Below are 17,583 nucleotides of genomic sequence, written 5' to 3'. Positions count from 1 at the left end.
GTCCAGGGTTAATGAAGAAAACGTTTCCGTGTTTCAAACGTAATGATCGTGAGTCCGCTTTCATGGAGGCCGGAAACAGGACAACGTCTTTATGCTGCAAAGCTGAACTCGTGAGCGTTTGGGCGGTTTGACATTAGAAAAGACATCTAAACGATTTGCCGACTCTCGGGAAGAATCGTCCGTGAACTTGATCATCGATTGGTCGTCGATGAATCATTGCACCTCTACAAGCGAGGGTGCGGGCGCCGACCTAATATTTACATTCACATTGACACTGCGAGCGAGAGCGCAAGCGCAAGCGAGGGCCGGCGCGCGTCTTTATTTGGCGGCGGCGGGGGCGGCCATCATCTCCCGCAGGCCTTTGCTGAAGTGGAGGTTTGCTCCAATCACGATGAAACCCTGCAAGAGGTCACAGCTCAGCGTGGCGGTGGACGGGGCGCTCGCTCGCTCGCTCGCTCGCCCGCCCGCTGGCGGCGCACTTACGTTGTGATACTCCACCACTTCCTGGATGAGGTCCATCCCGTCAGCCAGGGGAATGCCAACGCCTCGCTTGGTCCAGTCTGGAAACGCGCACACACAGACTGCGTGATGGGCGTGTACTCAAGTGTGGCGAGTGCAGAGGTCATCTTACTGTTGATGAGAGGCACCACGGACATCTGCAACATGGTCTTCAGGGGAGCCTGCAGTGGAATCAGCTGGCGGAAGACGTGGGGTGGGGGGGCTAGTTAGGGTTGGTCAAACTTGCTTAAAAAGGCCCAATGACACGTGAACATCAAAGATACAAAAAGCAGATGACTCATACACATCAAAGACACACAAACAAGACTTATAAACCATACAGCAGGAGAAAGATCAAAGCTGTGAAGAGATGTCAAAGACACAGACGGAAAATTTCGGGGGGGGGGGGAATCAACCTACTCATTAACAGAGCAGTCAAAGAAATGACAAGTAGACATCAAAGACGTGGGGGTACATCAGACCAACAACAGACATCCAATGAGGAAAAAAACCAAATTCACATCAAAGATGGAAGAGAGCCGTTCTTACTGCCAGAGACTCCAGCGCCGATTGGTTGGAGTAGATTTTGAACCTGAAAGAGTCAAAGACACGTTGAGGACATGCGCGCACGGACGCGCTTGTGTGCGTGCCGGCGCCAGCGGGCGTTGACCTGCGCAGGTCGGCTTGTACGGCCAGACGCTTTCCTCGGATGAAAACCTTGGCGTTAAATTTGCTTTCCTGGAGAAGTGCAGAAAACAACACCGTGACCTCTTTGAGGACTTTTGGCAATATGAGTGCGCGCGTGCGTACCATGGTCATGCTGCTGAGGAGCACGGGCGGCTGGCCGGCGGGCGTCATCATCACCTTGACGATGGCCGTCATGGCGACGGTGGCGCCGGACGTCTTGACGCTGGACTTTGGCGGCGCGTTGACAGCCAGCTCCAAAGACACCGGCGAGTCCATCAGCGCCGGATTCTAACAGCCAAACGTAAAGCACGTCAGCTCCACGCCTCGTCTTTGCGCGCTGCTTGAGGACATGTCAATGACAGACATCGATGGTGTATCAAAGACGCCTGAAAGCTGACATCAAAAACGCGCCGCCAAAGAAATGCAGTGGAAAGAGTGGCAAAAAGCGCAAGCGGCCGTCCAAGACACGCGGGCGGGGTGGGGGCGATATCAAAGACACTCATTGTGAAATGCAAGATGGATTAAAGGCGCTGGTTCATCGAGATGTGGAAACGGGCTTGAGAAGAGTAGAAAGAAATGGCAAAAGGAAGCGGAAGAGCCAACATCACGGACGGGAGCACTCATATCAAAGGCACGTGACAAGGTGGGGCAACGCGCCCAAAACGGCCACATCAAAGACAAGGAAACTGACATGGAAGGTAAGTGACGAGCCGTAGAAAATATTCGAGCGGGGCGGCGCAACTTGGGTCCTGGAGGTGGCGGAGGTTTTCCTCCACCGTTGCAATCCTCGGCAGCAGCGTCGTCGGGCTCGCGCACAGCACATCATTTAGCTTTGCCCGGCCCTGGAGCTACAATACAAACACCGCACGCATCCAAGACGCGTGCAAGAACGGGGATGGAAAGCCGAGGCCAAAGACAGGCATCGGCGACATGCGAAAGGACGGGCACGACGGGCACGACGGGCACGGCGGCGACAGCGGGACAGGCGCTCAAAGACGTTCAAGGCGCGACGGCGCCACTCGCCAGCATCATCATGGTTCCAAAGTAGGTCGTCCTCAGCAGCATCTCCAGGTCTTTGGGCATCTGCAAAAGGACACCAACGGTCAAAGACTCAAGTCCGGACGCCGTCTCGCCGGCGGCTGGCGGCGGCGGCGGCGGCTCACGTTGTCGTTGGTGACGTTCATCTGGAAGATTCCCGCCTTGTAGTAGGAGAAGAGGCCGCTGTCGAAGAAGAACTCGGACAGCGCCAAGTAGACCATCCTGTCGTACTCCCGGATGACGGGCTCCGCCGCGTAGTTGACCAGCACGTCGCGCTCGTCCCGCAGGTGGAAGAACATCCCCTGCCGAGCAGGAGCAGGCGCACGCGTCATCCACCGGCGCGCCCCACATCCGCCCGCCGAGCGCCCGCGTCTCACTCGGAAGTTCATGTCCAGGCTCCGAGACGTCACCAGCGGGTCGTCCGTCAGCGAGTAGTCGATCCCGATGTAGCTGTCCACCTCCGTCCTCACCGGGATGCTCGCCAGCAGCGAGTTGACGTGCACCAGAGACGCCTGCCGCAGGGCCGGACAGATCTACGCGCACGCCACACGAGTGAGAGGCGGGGAGCGGCGACGTGCCGAAACGGGGGGAGAGGCGGACAGCTGAGAGACGCACGCGCAAGTCAGGCTGACGGACAGACGAAGCGGTCCACGCCGCGGTGTGAGGAAGACATAAATCAGAGACACAGACGGCCGGCACTCAGGAAAAATACTGACAAACGCGTGAAAGACACAGGTGACGGACTGCTGAGAGACAGACAAGCGAGACGGCGACCGGTAAAAGGTAGACCGGGGACCAACAGACGGACGGACAGGGAAACCGGTGCGAGACAGACAGCTAAGTCCAAGTGACAGACTGACTGCTGAGAGACCGACCGCAGAAGACAAACAAGTCAGAGTCAGACGTGAGACAGGCACACAGGCGCGGGCGGGCGGGCGGACGGACGGACGGGCGAGCGGGCGGACGGACGGACGGACGACCGACCGACCTGCTTGTTGAGGAGGAAGCGCATGCCGGTGGTGAGGAACCTGCCCAGGAAGTCGTAGACTCTCCTGTGGGGGAGATGAGGCGGGCGATGAGGCGGGCGATGAGGCGGGCCGGGACGTCACCGCCGGCATTACCCGAGCGTGCCGCTGAACTTTGCCCTCATCTTCTGGATTTTGGCTTGGCAGGTGACGTTGTTGATCTGGAGGCGTCCGCGCGGGTCTCGGCCCAGGCCGAGCGCCGCGGTGATGCGCACGCCCTCGGCCGACGCTTCGATCCTTCCTGTGTCGTAACTGACAGAGTCCTCTAGTCACTCGGCTGCCGCCCGCGGCGGCGGCGGCGGCGGCGGCACTCACAGGAACCAGTAGAGGAGCTGTCGGTGGAAGCTGAGCGCGATGGACGAGTTGTGGACGTGGAACATCACCCCCGCCTCGGGCAGGAAGCTCAAGTCGGCGTAAGTCAGGTTCAGCTCCTTGATCTTCACGCTGGAGCACACGGCGCCGCATGCTGCGCGTGAGCTAGTGTGACGCCGCGGCGCCAAGCTAAAGCTTCGCATTACAGCCTTAGACGGCGTAGCGTTACTTGGTAACTTGACACCACCGCGTTACGTAGGGCCGCGCGATATAGCGCAAAAATATCCACAGCGATAATGGGCGTATCGCAACTACATTCGCTAAGAACGCATTGATGTTGCTGCGTGCTAAGAAATGTACTTGTTTCTTTAGAGAATACAAATATTTCTTCAGGTACAAGTTCAATATCGCGAGAATCTCCGTATCGCTGACGTCGTAGAACGTCGTTTGTGTGGTGCGCCATGAAGGAAGGAAGGAAGGAAGGAAGGAAGGAAGGAAGCAAGGAAGGAAGGAAGGAAGGAAGGAAGCAAGGAAGGAAGGAAGGAAGGGTCAGTGCGGCCTTGCATTGCTGCATTTCAGCGTGTTCAAGTGCGCTACGTACTCGCTGATGGTGTACTGGAAGTTGCCCTCCTTGCCGCTCATCTCAGGCATGCTGATGTTGCTCAGCTCCTCCTCCACGAACTTCTGCGTCTCCCATTTGACTAGAGGCAAAAAGACAGTTCACACGCGGCTCGCGGGCGGCTCGCGGGCGGCTCGCGGGCGGCTCGCGGGCGGCTCGCGGGCGGCTCGCGGGCGGCTCGCGGGCGGCTCGCGGGCCTTACGCATGTCCAGGCCTTTTTCGGTGATGCGTATCTTGCATCCGGGCGGCTCGGCGGCCGGCGCGGCCATGGCCCGCGTCTGCGCGCAGGCCAGGAGGAGGAGGAGGAGGAGGAGGAGGAGGAGCAAGGGGCGGGGCCAGAGACCGGAGCTCAGCGCCATGCCGAAAGCCGCAGCCTGCAGGGCAGAACATTCCGCTCCGCTTGAGAAAGGACGAGCAGCACAAACGCCGGCCGAGGTTGTTGACGGTGAACTCCAGTACCCTTGCTTCCAAAACATTCCTTCTCAACGCGCGCGCGCGCGCGCGCGCAGTGGCCGGCGCTCGAGTGTGCTCGGACGCCTTTCCCAACATTGGCCCTCTGTCCCGCTTTCTTTCTTTCCCGTTTGTCGTCTTGTCGCAATGCCTGACGTCTGTTTCTCTTTTGTTTAGTTAGATGGAGCAAAACGAGTGGCGGAGACGACGCCCACGCCCGCTTGCCCGCGGGCCCACTCGCCCGCCGCCCGCCCTCCCTCCCTCCCTCCCTCCCTCCCTCCCTCCCTCCACTTTGCCCCCAGGACGCAACCGGACGAAACATGCATGGTTGAAAACCAATTTGATTGCGGACAAGAAAACAAAGCGGCGCAGACTTGCACTTGGGTCGAACGTTGCAGCCTGCAACAGCGACTGCAACCGCGCAGATCGTCCGTCGCCGAGGCCTGCACACGTTCAAAAACAAAAGTCATTCTGCACGTACGAGCGTTCTGCATGCCCGCTGCCACTGAGAGAGACAATCAAACACAAAGCAAACAAAGAAAAAGACACATTGATATCTAGAGAGAATAAAGGGCTTTTCAAAATACAAAAAGCCCACAAACCAAACATACAAAATAGGACTGGGAAAAACAAAACACGTGGACATATTTTGAAAAACAACAAAAAAAAAACAACAGTCTCACCTGTCCATCGTGTGTCCAGACCCGTCCGGTCGAGTCTGTGTGTGTGTGTGCGCGTGCGTGTGCGTGTGCGCGTGCGGATGTCGCAAGTACTCACAGTGGAGAGGCAAACTTGTTCACAGTCTTCTGGATGACTTCACGCCTGCCTGCCCACTCACTCGCCTTTTATCCCCGGGGACTGACTCCTGCCCCTCCCCCGCTGGAGGCCGCGTGCGTGTGTGTGGGTGTGTGTGCGTGCGTGCGTGTGCGCGCGCGCATTAGAGAGGACGACTGAGATTTACATGCCGACTGAGGGCCGTTGATAGGGGGGACGTCTCACAGAAGAACAAAACTTTCCAGGAATTTCTGCTCCCAAACTGCGCTCGCGCGCGCGTCTGCGCATGTGCGTTGGAGGATGTTGATTCCAAAGTGAGCCTGTGCTGCGCTCACGTGTGTCCGGGTAGCTGATTGGCTCAGTTCCGAAGGCCCCCCCTCGGCGTGTTACTCGGCGAACGGACGGGAGCAATTGTGCACCGATGACGTCCAAACACCTTCCGCTGCGCGCCAGGCCTCGGACGAGTTCCGGACTTGTGGTCGATGTCCCTAACCCGGCCCGAGTAGCAGTTCGAGGCGCGGCTCGCCTTCTCTTTCTTTTTTGTTCAACTATTTCCTTGGTGCTTTTAATGATGCGCCGTTTAATGACGTCACGATTACTTTTCAACACTTTATTGAACATCGAAAATGACAAAAGTCACCCTCAGTCAGCGGGGCGCAGCTATGAACTGTTTGACGCAAGTGGTCGAAACGGCCATTTGACGCCCATCGTGGCTCAACGGAGCCTTTTAGAGCCACGAAAGCTTGTACGGCGCGTTCGGGGGCCCAGAGGCCCTGAAAACGGGGGACTTGATGTTGATTTTGAGTGTCTAGGCCATTGGATTCAAAAGTAGTGGTCAAAAGACGTCCTCCACTTACAAATGAATGCGATCTGCAGTACCACGTGTCCCCAGCAGACAGCGCACTCCCTTTATGTTTGAGGTTATTTGGGTTTCAGTCGGTTGATCGTTTGTCATTTTCAATGTGAAATTACGTGTTTAACATGAGACGGTGCATGATTAAAGCCGTCGAGGAAATAGTTAAAAAAAAAAAAAAAAAGGACCCCGTGTGGGCGGGCTTGGGTTTTGGGCTCGGGTCGCGACAAGATTTAGGTGAAGGAATGTCGAATGTGGTGCTTATCTCCAACGCTTGACACTAAATACACTTTGATACGGTTAAGTTACAGCTGGTTATTCTCAGACAAGCATCAGCTGTTAATTTACACGTGGGGAATATTCAACAGTATTTTACATTTCTTGTAAACAAAAAACAAAACTCCAGTAAAACACTGTACCAACATTGTAAATTCACAGTAATCCGTAGTTTTATGCTGTTAAATTAGTTATCTACTGTTCTTGCTAAGTGACCGCTTGAAGTGTTAATTCACAAGCTATGGATGAATATTTAACTGTATTTTACAAGGATTATAAAAAGCAGTCAAATACTGCTGTTACTTCACCGTCATTTGTTGCAGTGCAGTAAAGCTGCCGATATTAGTTACAATTATAACATTGTCATTACAAATCAAGTTCGATTGATTCGAATTGACTAGTCATCCCCAAAAATGGTTTCAAGCCATAAAATATTTGGGGAGTGCATTTCAGGTGCAGACGCACATGTTGGCCACAAGATAGCGCTGCGGTCACAGATTTGCACCGGCCATCAGTGTGGCGATCGACGGCCAATTTCATGCCATAAAGGGTCATTCTTCGACCAAACGTTTTCTTTTCAGTAGCAGTTGACGAACAATATGACAAGAATACCCGCAATATGCAAAACAATGACACGGATACAAAAATCAACGACCTGAACCTGAAGCGTCCGTCGGTCACGTGGAGACTCGGCTCTTCTTCCGGAAAGTGCCGGAAAGAGCCGAAGACTCACCAGTGGGCGAGCGAGCGCAGAACAGCCGCACGGAGCCCAGCAGTGCACGCGCTCTCATTGAGAGCTCGTTGCCTACGTCATTGCTCGCTGTCGCTGCCCTACTTTGCGTCATCTTATCTAGTCAGAGTTGAGCACGTGGGCTGCGCGTGACGTCAAAGGATGCCGCGGGACGAGAGTGGTGCCAAAAGGTGAGCGAGCTCGCCGTCTTTTTCTTGTTACTTACGCCAGAAAACTTGCACGGAAAGTTAAAGACGTCAAGTGCGTCGTTGTCACTCGCACGAGCAACTTTCGAGTGACGACGCAAAAAGTTGGATTCTTTTTGGGCGAAAGAGTGACCTTCAAAAGCAATCAGGGCACGCCCCCACGCAGGCGCGCCAAGCAAAGCCTTTGCCAACGTCCTTCATTTCCTCCACGTTATCGTTGACGAAGTTGTGGCGTGCTATGAACACTGACAAGGTGGTTTAAATGTTTGGCATGCTCTTGGCAATGAGGGCTTAGGCCACGCATGCAGCGTTGGGCTAGCGTTGTGACAATATCGCGGACGTGCTTTATGATGTCGTGCATGTACCTTGTGTGTCTGTATCGTTGTAGGGGCGGGCGAGTACCGATAGCACGCATATCGTCACCGAGGCCATACTGACCGTATTTCAAGGTAGCAGGGACTTGTGAATTCAATTTGCCAACAGCAGCCGTGCACCGATACTTGAAAAAACAAATCTGACATGGAGTAAGTCCTCCTCACCAGTAGTTGGTGCCACATTTCGGTGCCAACATCAGCAATCGTCACGTCAGAAACTAAGATCTGCGTTCACATTGACTTAACTGAAATTCGACGTATGGAAAGTACGAGCGCCGCTATCCGTACTCGGTATCGCGGGCGAATGATTACTCGTAGTGGCGTCTCTCGGTCTGAAAGGAGTGGCAGCGAACATCCCGACAACGTTGTGTCCATTTATGATGTCGTGCAAGCAACCTTTACTACACTAACAATGTTTTGTGTCATGTGAACAAGGTCGTGTACAATGTTATGCAAAATGACTGGCGCCGACAAAATGCACATTTTCTTTGTGTGATATGCCAGAGTCCTGTTTTTTTTTTTTGTTGCTTTTTTTTGGGGGGGGGCATGCAGCAGCAGCAGCGGCGGCGGCGGCGGCCGGTAAGCATGGCGACGCAGCACGGCGGTCGCGGCCCGGACGCGGGCGAGGGTCTGGTGCGCGTGAACGTGGGCGGGCTGAGGCGCAGCCTCCGCTGCGGCACGCTCAACAAGTTCCCCGACACCAGGCTGGCAAAACTGCTGGGGTGCCGCTCGCGGGAGGACATCCTGCAGGTGGGTCAGTGACAATGCAGAAAAGCGCAAGTGCCTGGAGACCTTGGCTTTTGCGCAAGACGCTTGAGCCGCTGACAACTAGAGTGGGCTAACTCCTTTTTGGGGGTGTGATGTTGAACATTAGCGCAGGATTGGAAAGGGATGCAACGATGTCCCAACGTCACAATACGATATCACGATATACGATAATCATCAGGGGATTGCGCATGGGGAGGTTGAAGGATATTATAATGACGCTCGCCGCATGTATAATAACTCACAAAATCCCATGACATTGAGCATCCCCCCCAATATTGTGTTTTTGGCGATGAAAACAGCGGTCGGTGCCAAAGAAAAAGGCTCGGAGCATGCGGTCGTGTCACGGACTCATATGTGAGTACCCTGGTCCGTGGCGCTGCGCAAGGCCGTGTCGGGCTGAGGCGGCCCAAAAGTCACGTTTGTTGACGGACGTGCGCTGTTGCCAGTCTGCTACTATGCTAGCATGCTAGCGTGTCCACGGCGGTGTTGTGGCAAATTGAATATCACGATATCGCTCCCATTCTCCTTCCATCCCTAGATGGGGAGCGGACAAATCCTGGTCGACGGCAAGCGTCGTTCCAATGTTGACCTTTAGGGAGCAGTCCGTTGCGTTGTGCGCAGTTCAACAACTCCCATTTCCGGCTTCAGCTCCCCAGAACGAAAATATCCTCCAAATTGAGCTTCAGAGCTTGCTAGAAGAAAGTAGTGACTTAGCTACTTTGGAAGTCTGGAAAGGAGTTAGCACGCCAGCTTGAGTAGCTGCGCATCTGCATGTTAGTAGCAGGGAATTACTTATCGACGTCGTTGAAATGTTGACATCGGTTTTGACGGAGGTTTGGACTGAGACCGCACCGAAAAACCTTTCGCAGAGCTGTCGTTCGTTCCACGTGTGTGTGCGCGATTTAGTCAGGAGTTGAAAAATGTCACTTTTCTTCTATGGTCAACTTTGGAATTGATGTTGAACAACTGAAAATCTTGCCTTGAGACAACGTAAAGCATTTTGTTGCAGCATTCAAAAATGGTTTGTGTGAAGTAAAACGTATGTGCTTAACATCATTATTTTGGAAGTTCAAATTTAATTCTTTCTGAGGTTGCATTAAATGAATTATTTGAGTCAAAGCTCAAGTCCTTTTTTTTTAAAAAAAAACAATATTTCCCTTTTTCCCCATGCATGCAGCGCATAATTGTACTGGTGCATATGACTATATATATATTGAGTACTTCTCATGAGAAAATCTGCAGGTGTGCGACGACTACGACGTGCAGCAGAAGGAATTTTACTTTGACAGGAATCCCGGCTTGTTCCCATACTTGCTGCAATTCTACCACACGGGAAAACTTCACGTCATGGAGGAGCTCTGCGTCTTCTCCTTCAGGTTAGCGGCCGCTTGCGCCAAACTTCGCGTTAGCGCGCACGGGAATTTCCATGGGAAAGCTCCTCCTGTCTACGCCAACGCGACTGTCAATATATACGCTGTCGCTTCAATTCCAACGATGACACTATGGCGGTCTGAATTGACGTTGTTTTTGAACGTAGAAATGCTCAAGGGGAAGGCAAGTCCCAAATTGTCTTGACACGGCCCCGCTGGGCTGAAGATGGCGTTCTGGTCAATCTTGCGCTTGTGGAATAGGAAGGAGGCAGCAAAAAGCAGACGTTTTCTGGGGGGCGGCCACAAAAAAAACGAAAGACCCCAAACTTGTATTATTATGATTATTTTGTTCTCGAATAGAGGGCCTGGACTCGTTCCAGCCCGATCTTGTTGCTGACCTGTGTGCGTAAAACCCGATGCCGAGTCTGGTTATAATTGTTGCCGTTTTCGGGGGTCAGTCAGGAGATGGAGTACTGGGGCATCGACGAGTTCTTCCTGGACCCGTGCTGCAGTTTCCGTTACCACGAGCGCAAGCTGGGAAGCCGCCGGCAGCCCAGCTGGGACGGCGACGGCGACGGTGACGGCGGCGGCGGCGGCGGCTGCCAGGCCGAGCACGACGACATACGCCGACTGCGAACGTGAGAAGTGCGCCTTCCTTCCTTGTTCTCCTCCTCTTCCTCCTGCACTTGTTGCTCTTCATCTTCCTCCATTTCTTCCTTTTTTGGGGTCCCTCTTGCGTTCTTGTGCTCTTTTGGCATGCACGCCGGCCCGTCCGCCCGCAGGGAGCTGCAGCACTTTGCCGCGTCGCGTTGCGGCGGCGCGCGCCAGCGTCTGTGGCTGACGCTGGAGAATCCGAGCTACTCGCTAGCCAGCAAGCTGTTCAGCGTGGCGTCGGTGGGCGTGCTGCTGGCCTCTCTGGCCGCCATGTGCGTCAAAAGCCTTCCCGAATATCAGGTGGGTGGGTGCGTGCGTGCGTGCGTGCGTGCGTGCGTGCGTGCGTGCGCGCGCCAGGCCGCGCCGCAAAGCGACCGCGCGTCGACGCCGACGCCGCCGCCGCCGCCGCCGCCGCCGCCTTGACCGGCGGACGCTGCGTCCCTTCTGTCCCTTGTCCCGACCGTCATTGCAGACGTTGGACGGGGACGGCAACTTGATGGAGGAGCCCGCCGTCGACGCGGTGGAAGTACTCAGCACGTGCTGGTTCACCTTGGAGGTAGCTCCCATGGCGTGTTTTCATGTCACTGCGAGCGCGCGCGCGCGTGTATGTGTGTGTCTCATAGGTCGTACGCAACATCGCCAGTGTTCATCCTAAAGTCGATGTAAAATGCCATTGACATGCTAACGGAAAATGAGCATTAACTTCGGTGCGTGATCATCCTTCAAATAATCTCACGTATATATTGACTCAAGTCAAATGTATTTCTGTAGCCCGTAATCACAAGAAAGTCTCAAAGGGCTTCCCTCACCCGAAAAGAATCGAGTGTTGACGTGTTCAATGTGCAGGGATGAACGGCCGCGAGGCGAGCATGCGACTTTGCAATGGAGGAGTTGATTTGACTAACTGTTGAAAACGATGAACAAGCAGGATTTCGACATCAGTCAAAATAAGCGTCATCATCGCTCAGAGTGTGTGTGTGTGCGTGTGTGTGTGTGGGCGTGTGTGCGTGCGTGCGTGTGCGCGTGTGTCTTGTACTCACGGCGCATCCCACAGGTGGTGCTGCGCTTCCTGCTGGCTCCAAACCGGAAGCGGTTTTTGCGCCAGCCTCTCAACGTGATCGACGTGGCGTCCGTCCTTCCCGTCTACGTGACGCTCGTCTGCGAGTGGGCGCTGGGCGTTCTCGTTGGCCCGTCTTTTCTGCTCTTTCAGGTTTTGCGCCTGTTGCGGATCTTCCGAGTTCTGAAGCTCGCTCGCCACTCCACCGGACTGCGCTCCCTGGGGGCCACGCTCAGGGTGACGACACGCACACGCCTCAAAACAAAACAAAACAAACAGCGTGCTTGTAAAGTGGCGAGCAAGCGGAGTGCCTGCAAGTACGCAGCCCGTCTCAAAAGTAGTTTGCAGATTGTCGATTGCAAGGGCACGACGAAGCCGTTTTCTCGCCATAAAGCTTGACGTTGCTTCGTGTGACAAAACTATAGGAGCAATCAGCGCCAGAATCAAATGACAGTAGCAAAACAATCAGCCGGTCATTTTGGGAGGTGTCGTGGACGCCAAGTGCGTGTTTTCCTCATGAAGCGACTAACCCTGTAGCGAGAGGAAGACGTTCATGCCCATCGAATCCCAAATGCGGTGCGATGGCCTATACTTCCCCGTAATAGTTGGATTGTTGAATCAGAGCCCTGCATGCTTGAAGGCGACGGCTCGAACCTGCAAAAATGGCTCCTCAACTGAAGTCACCGCGGACCCCTCAAAGCAGAACAGAAGTGGAAATCACGCATGCGTGCCAAGGAGCGCGCGCAGCCAAACGCACAGAGCCACCGCCGGCCACCAAAAGAGAAAGCAAAGAGCACAAGCGTCCGGATGGCGCCGGGCGCCGCGATGCATGCTATGCTACGTCAGCCCGCTGAAAAGCAGCAGCGCACTGTGTTGTGTTGTGTTGCAGCACAGTTACCGCGAGGTGGGCATCCTGCTGCTCTACCTGGCCGTGGGCGTGTCCGTCTTCTCCGGGATGGCCTACACCGCCGAGTGCCAGCAGGTCGGTGACGTCGCACTGCGCACCGGATTATCAGGCGATTAAGTCATTAGACAAAAATAGGAAGCATGCGTTAGGAGCTCGCTTGGACCAGATCAAATATTGGCCAAATGGTTTCTGAATTGGCTAATTCATTTGATAGCTTTCTATATAAAATACAAAATATGACTTCATCAAGGCAAATATTTGGTGGCTGTAATGGTGTTGCAGGTCAGTTAAGAAATGTTGGAAGGATGGAGGAGGGACGCGTGTGATACCTAACGAAGCGTTCCGGCGCGTGCGCGTGCGCTCAGGACACGGGCCTGGACACCATCCCGGCGTGCTGGTGGTGGGGCACGGTGAGCATGACCACGGTGGGCTACGGCGACGTGGTGCCCGTCACGGCGGCCGGCAGGCTGGCGGCCGGCGGCTGCATTCTGGGCGGCACCCTGGTGGTGGCGCTGCCCATCACCCTCATCTTCAACAAGTTCTCCCACTTCTACCGCCGGCAGAAAGCGCTCGAGGCGGCCGTCCGCGACTGCGCAGGGGGCGTGGTCAACCGCGGCTACGCCGAGCAGACGGCCGCCCGTCCGCTGTGACCGAGCCACTTCATGGGACTGTGCGGTACGAAAGACCTTCCGATTTGGACTTTTCAGCATCAAAATCAAAATATATGCACACAAAAAGGCTTTACAAAAATAAATTCACCATGCGGAAGATCAAAATCCGTTTTTAAAGTCAAGATAAGTCCAATATTTGTCGAATCTTTGTGGTAAATTCAACAAGGACTGCAGTTCAAAATTCAATAAACAATTCTGCGAACAACAGTTCAACTTCATTTTTCAATTTGAGTTTAACACTTTTTTTTTAGCATCAACATAAAACTATTTTTAGAAATTGATTTTAAAAAATCAGGTTTTGGTGCTATCTGAGATTTCTAACAAGAAAAATTAGCAATAACATTTATTATTATTTTTTTTTTTTACAAATGATCAAAATTATTTTTAACACCGCCAAAAAATTGTGTTAAACAATTTCATTTCTGTACCATCTGTGTTGACTTGGAATTAAATACGCCTTGGCATTAAAGTTTCCATAGACTGGATTTGTACAATACGTCACTTGGGATATCTGAAAAATACAAAAAATAAATATGTAGTTAGAAATTTTCCTACACATGGAAATTTATGGCCAACCCTGTGTGTGTGTGTGTGTGTGTGTGTGTGTGTGTGTGGGTGTGGGTGTGTGTGTGTATATATATATATATATATATATTTATTTTTTGATAAAAAAATTGACATCTACAAAAATTAATTATAAAGCAAACAAAAATATGGCTTGGTAACATCAGAACTTTTCCATCACAAATTTTACATCGCAAAAAAGTATCTGAAATAATTGCTCATCTAAAAAAAAGAAAAAAAGAAATCATATTTGTGGTATTTTGGCATCATTTATGACATCTGAGTTTGAATTTGGCTTTCTAACAATGTTTTTTTTAGCATCAAATTAAAATAAAATAAAAAAACCCCATAAATGTTAAAATATTCGTTTTTTTTAAATTCACTGTAAAAAGAGAATATTTGAGAAAATCCAGAGTCAAACAATTCAAAATTAGTTTTCTGTCATCTAATTTGAATTTTCAATGTCCTTTTTTTTCCAAATCGACAAAGTCACACTTTAAAAATGTTGAAAAACATCAAAATAACCAGTTACATTTTTGGGGGCCAAAAATCACCATTTCTGTGCTGAATTTGAATAATGATTTCCACCACTGATTGTGTTTTTGTTTCAAAAATTCCAACTGATTTTTTTCTTTTTGTCTTTTCCCAATTCAGCGTTTGAACTTGTGCGCTGTACCTGACTTTGGACTTTGCTGGTGAAGCCGGACCAACAATGTTGTCAAAAGACGCCAATAAAAAAGCACCTTCAAGACTTTTTGGGGTCTTTATTCTGTTGACAACTTAAATACGTCAAACATCCAACTTGAAGGCAACAAAACAATAATAATAATAAAAAAGGTCCGGAAGCACTTAAAAGTCAGCATTCATCGACAAAGTGTCCGTCAGGGGGCGGGGAGTGGGTTGCTATGGCTGTGGGTGACGGGAATGTTGAGTGACTTGGACGAGTCGGTCCTTTTGACGTTCCGTGTACATTCGTGGTCATCCAACGTGGGCAAAAAAAAAAAAAAAAAGAACAAGAGAAAAGTGGAATGTTTCAGCTGTCATTCAAGTTTCCCTGAAAAGTTTTGAAAAGTGCCCTGAAAATCCAAACTTTATGGTTTCCATCTTGCTTCCAGTTTACAGTAAGACAACAGCTGGTCGAAGATTTTTTTTTTTTAATTCAGCATTATCTCCTCCAGTGCTTTCGACTAACAGCAGTTCCCTTTTTTCACCTTGGGTGCCACTCCCCTGAAAGAAAAAACAAACAAAAAACGACGCCAAACAGATGCACCACGCTAAGAGTAAGCAGTGCTGCGGGGCATCCAAAGTTGATGGATGGCTTTGCTGACATTTTCACCCCGGGGTGCTTCCTTAACTCATTCACTGCCAAGGACATATTTATTTGTCTTTCCACAGTCCAGCCATTCAATCCAAGAACTTATTTCAATTTTTTTACTAAAGGTTATTTTAAACGAGGCAGCACGTGGCAACGTCAGGAACCAAAGACCACCAGACAAGACAAGAAAAGTGGTGCGACGAAGCCATGTCGGCTTCCCAAAGGCAACACGGCCATCGGCGTCCCGCCACTGTCATCTTCCAAGATGACAGGTGAGATCATCCAAAAAGTTGGACACATGCAAAGGGGGAGGGAGGGGCTTTGTGGCCACAAAATTTGATGGCCAAACACCACAATTGGAGGGGATGACCACAAAGGACTCAGTTGAGGCATGAGGTGGCAAGAAAATCCTCACTAAAGTTGTGGCGACAGTCAGGCCACCAAATGGGATTTCATGAGGTGCAGTCCAACAAGTGCGCAAAATAAACATCGGTGGCCGCAAAAGTCCCAAGTACAAAATAGTTCTGGATGGTGACGTAATAGCAAGAGGCACGGTGCGCTCCTTTTGCGGCCAAATGGGAGCGCACCCGGCCGGCCCAGAAACTTTGCATTTTGGAGAGAAGGTGCGGTGCGGTGCGCTCCTATTGCTAGCGCAGATGTCTCGGCATGATTCCTTTGCATTTTGTGCGCAAACGAAACCCACAAATGAGCATTTGCTGTGCATGTTACTTCATCTTCATGTTTAGCCCCCCGCCCCCCCACGCCCACCTGCGCGTCTGCGTCCCCCCTGGCGGCGGAGTCACAAGTTGTTGTGCTGCTGTCGCCTCTTCTTGGCCTCGATGGCGTCCAGGATGGGTTTCCTCTTGGCTTGGTAGCGCTGTCGGATCTCCTCCATCTCTTGCTCCATCTGCGGGTCCAAGGCGGCCAGACGCACGCGCAGGTCCTCCACCGTCCACGAACTCACCTGAGAACACCATGGCCGCACGCGTCAACATGCGTGTCCGGCGGAAACGCGCACGCCGCGACCGCGCGGCGGCCGAATGACCCGATCGGGCGGCAAGTCAGTTGAAGGGCGTTTTCCTCAAGTTTGCCAGTCCGTCATTGCTCATTCGTCATCGGGGCCACCCAGATTGACAGTGAGATTCGTGAACAAATATATACTTGGAAACTATTATTCCATTACTTTTGAATTTGGGTTATGTTCTGTGTGTGTTTTTTGAATTGAATATTAAGAATGGCATAATTGTGGTTGTCTAAGGAGATCCGGACTTCATATTATTCACTTGGTCATTTTATTTGAATCGACGATGTGTCGGCACCCAGATTTTTCTAGTGCCACCCATTAGCCACCTTTTGGCTCCGCGCCTGCTGGGCACCCGTCCGCCATCAGTCAATCGGTCAATTTTTCAAGCCGAACCACACTCTAATCGCCCGTGGGTCAGTCCGTCAAGTTATTTTAACTGCGCTTCAAAGGTCGGCCAGTCCGACTATCATCAACACAGGGGGAAAAAAGAGGACAAATCCATCTATTATCTGAACCGATTTGATGAAAATGGTAAACGGAGCGCACTACGTAACGTCATCACGTGTGGCGGGCTTGCTGCTCAAAGAGCTTTACACGCGCATACATTTGACGGAAGGCGCACACGCAGCAATTGAGGATGACTCGGTTGCTGTATTTGGGCCTTCAAAAGACTGGCCCCAAAAAGTCAAAGCAGATGTTTGCAAACATCGGAATTTGAATTTCTTTCTCTGATTTCGCCGTTTGCTGAAAAGGGACGGGCATTGGAATTTAGCGTTAGCTGCAAATGCTGTGCATTTTCATTCAACTATGTTGTGGCATCTGTCCCTATTCAAATCAACATGCAATGAAATGAATTGGAACACAAGTCCACTTTAATGGAGGACAATGCAAATTGGAGAAGATTTACTGTTGAAAGTCGGACAGTCTCAAGATTTTCTCTCCAAAAACGGCTGAAGAGAAACGTGATCATCGATTGGCGCTTGATCATTCAATTAAGCCTTGCACGTCTACTTCGGCATGTCCCAAAAATGTTTTCTGATTTTGGAGGGAAAACAAAATGATTTGTGACGTTGCCTATTTTGTTCATGGCGTGAAAAATAGTCATTTGGACATAAGCGCTGTTTGTATTCTTACCCGAAAAGGATCAACCCCCCGCCCCCATCTTCTCTTGACATCTCCATTGTTTCCCTGGAGACTACCGTCAATCTATAAGGTTATGTTGGAAATCTGATGCTAAAGAGTCGCTCCAGGGCCACGCCGACCGACGTACCAAAATAGACGACGCTGATCAATAATGCAGCCGAGCGCTTCTGTCCGTTCTCGCGCAAACACACAAAAAGACACAAAAAGACACAAAGGCGCGGCAGGCAGGCACGCACGCACGCACGCTTGCTTCACGGCAACTTGACTT

The 17,583-nt window shown here is 51.8% G+C and overlaps 3 protein-coding genes across 20 annotated transcripts in view; 1 reads left to right on the top strand and 2 right to left on the bottom strand.

The window, feature by feature from the left end:
* Positions 1–74: 74 nt before the first annotated feature.
* pltp (phospholipid transfer protein) lies at positions 75–12,648 on the bottom strand. Of its 6 annotated transcripts, none has more exons than XM_086040545.1 (15): positions 11,675–12,648; positions 4,382–4,553; positions 4,162–4,261; positions 3,564–3,692; positions 3,345–3,500; positions 3,212–3,275; positions 2,601–2,756; positions 2,349–2,525; positions 2,209–2,268; positions 1,309–1,473; positions 1,169–1,236; positions 1,048–1,090; positions 632–695; positions 484–560; positions 75–399 (listed from the first exon to the last, which is right to left on the bottom strand). In XM_086040545.1, the coding sequence occupies exons 2-15, from the start codon at positions 4,536–4,538 to the stop codon at positions 319–321; spliced, it is 1,497 nt and encodes a 498-aa protein (XP_085896671.1). In that variant the 5' UTR covers positions 4,539–4,553; positions 11,675–12,648; the 3' UTR covers positions 75–318. The 6 variants fall into 6 exon arrangements, with proteins under 6 accessions (XP_085896671.1, XP_085896669.1, XP_085896672.1 ...); XM_086040543.1 differs by lacking the exon at positions 11,675–12,648 and adding an exon at positions 7,489–7,927; XM_086040546.1 differs by lacking the exon at positions 11,675–12,648 and adding an exon at positions 7,188–7,452.
* Positions 7,092–14,584, top strand: LOC147142790 (delayed-rectifier potassium channel regulatory subunit KCNS2-like). Of its 13 annotated transcripts, none has more exons than XM_086040550.1 (10): positions 7,098–7,453; positions 8,395–8,592; positions 9,788–9,986; positions 10,439–10,625; positions 10,763–10,934; positions 11,107–11,190; positions 11,689–11,928; positions 12,586–12,673; positions 12,964–13,273; positions 14,488–14,584. In XM_086040550.1, exons 2-10 carry the CDS (start codon positions 8,428–8,430, stop codon positions 14,492–14,494), a joined length of 1,452 nt encoding a protein of 483 aa, XP_085896676.1. In that variant the 5' UTR covers positions 7,098–7,453; positions 8,395–8,427; the 3' UTR covers positions 14,495–14,584. The 13 variants fall into 13 exon arrangements, with proteins under 13 accessions (XP_085896684.1, XP_085896680.1, XP_085896674.1 ...); XM_086040551.1 differs by having other exon boundaries at positions 7,106–7,453; positions 12,581–12,673; XM_086040555.1 differs by having other exon boundaries at positions 7,108–7,453; positions 9,853–9,986; positions 10,439–10,618; positions 12,581–12,673.
* The window catches only part of LOC147142789 (serine/threonine-protein kinase 4-like), a 15,004-nt gene continuing 12,003 nt past the window's right edge, over positions 14,583–17,583 (bottom strand). Inside the window, exon 11 of the mRNA XM_086040561.1 lies at positions 14,583–16,112. Within this exon, the coding sequence (XP_085896687.1) occupies positions 15,948–16,112 (165 nt within the window). The 3' untranslated portion in view covers positions 14,583–15,947. The remainder of the gene's footprint in view (positions 16,113–17,583) is intronic.

This window comes from Filicampus tigris, chromosome 9, assembly GCF_054856515.1.
Source record: "Filicampus tigris isolate MCC_2025a chromosome 9, RoL_Ftig_1.0, whole genome shotgun sequence".
NCBI lineage: Eukaryota > Metazoa > Chordata > Actinopteri > Syngnathiformes > Syngnathidae > Filicampus > Filicampus tigris.
The sequence above is the reverse complement of the archived record's forward strand: the minus strand, read 5'-3'. Positions and strand labels throughout refer to the sequence as shown.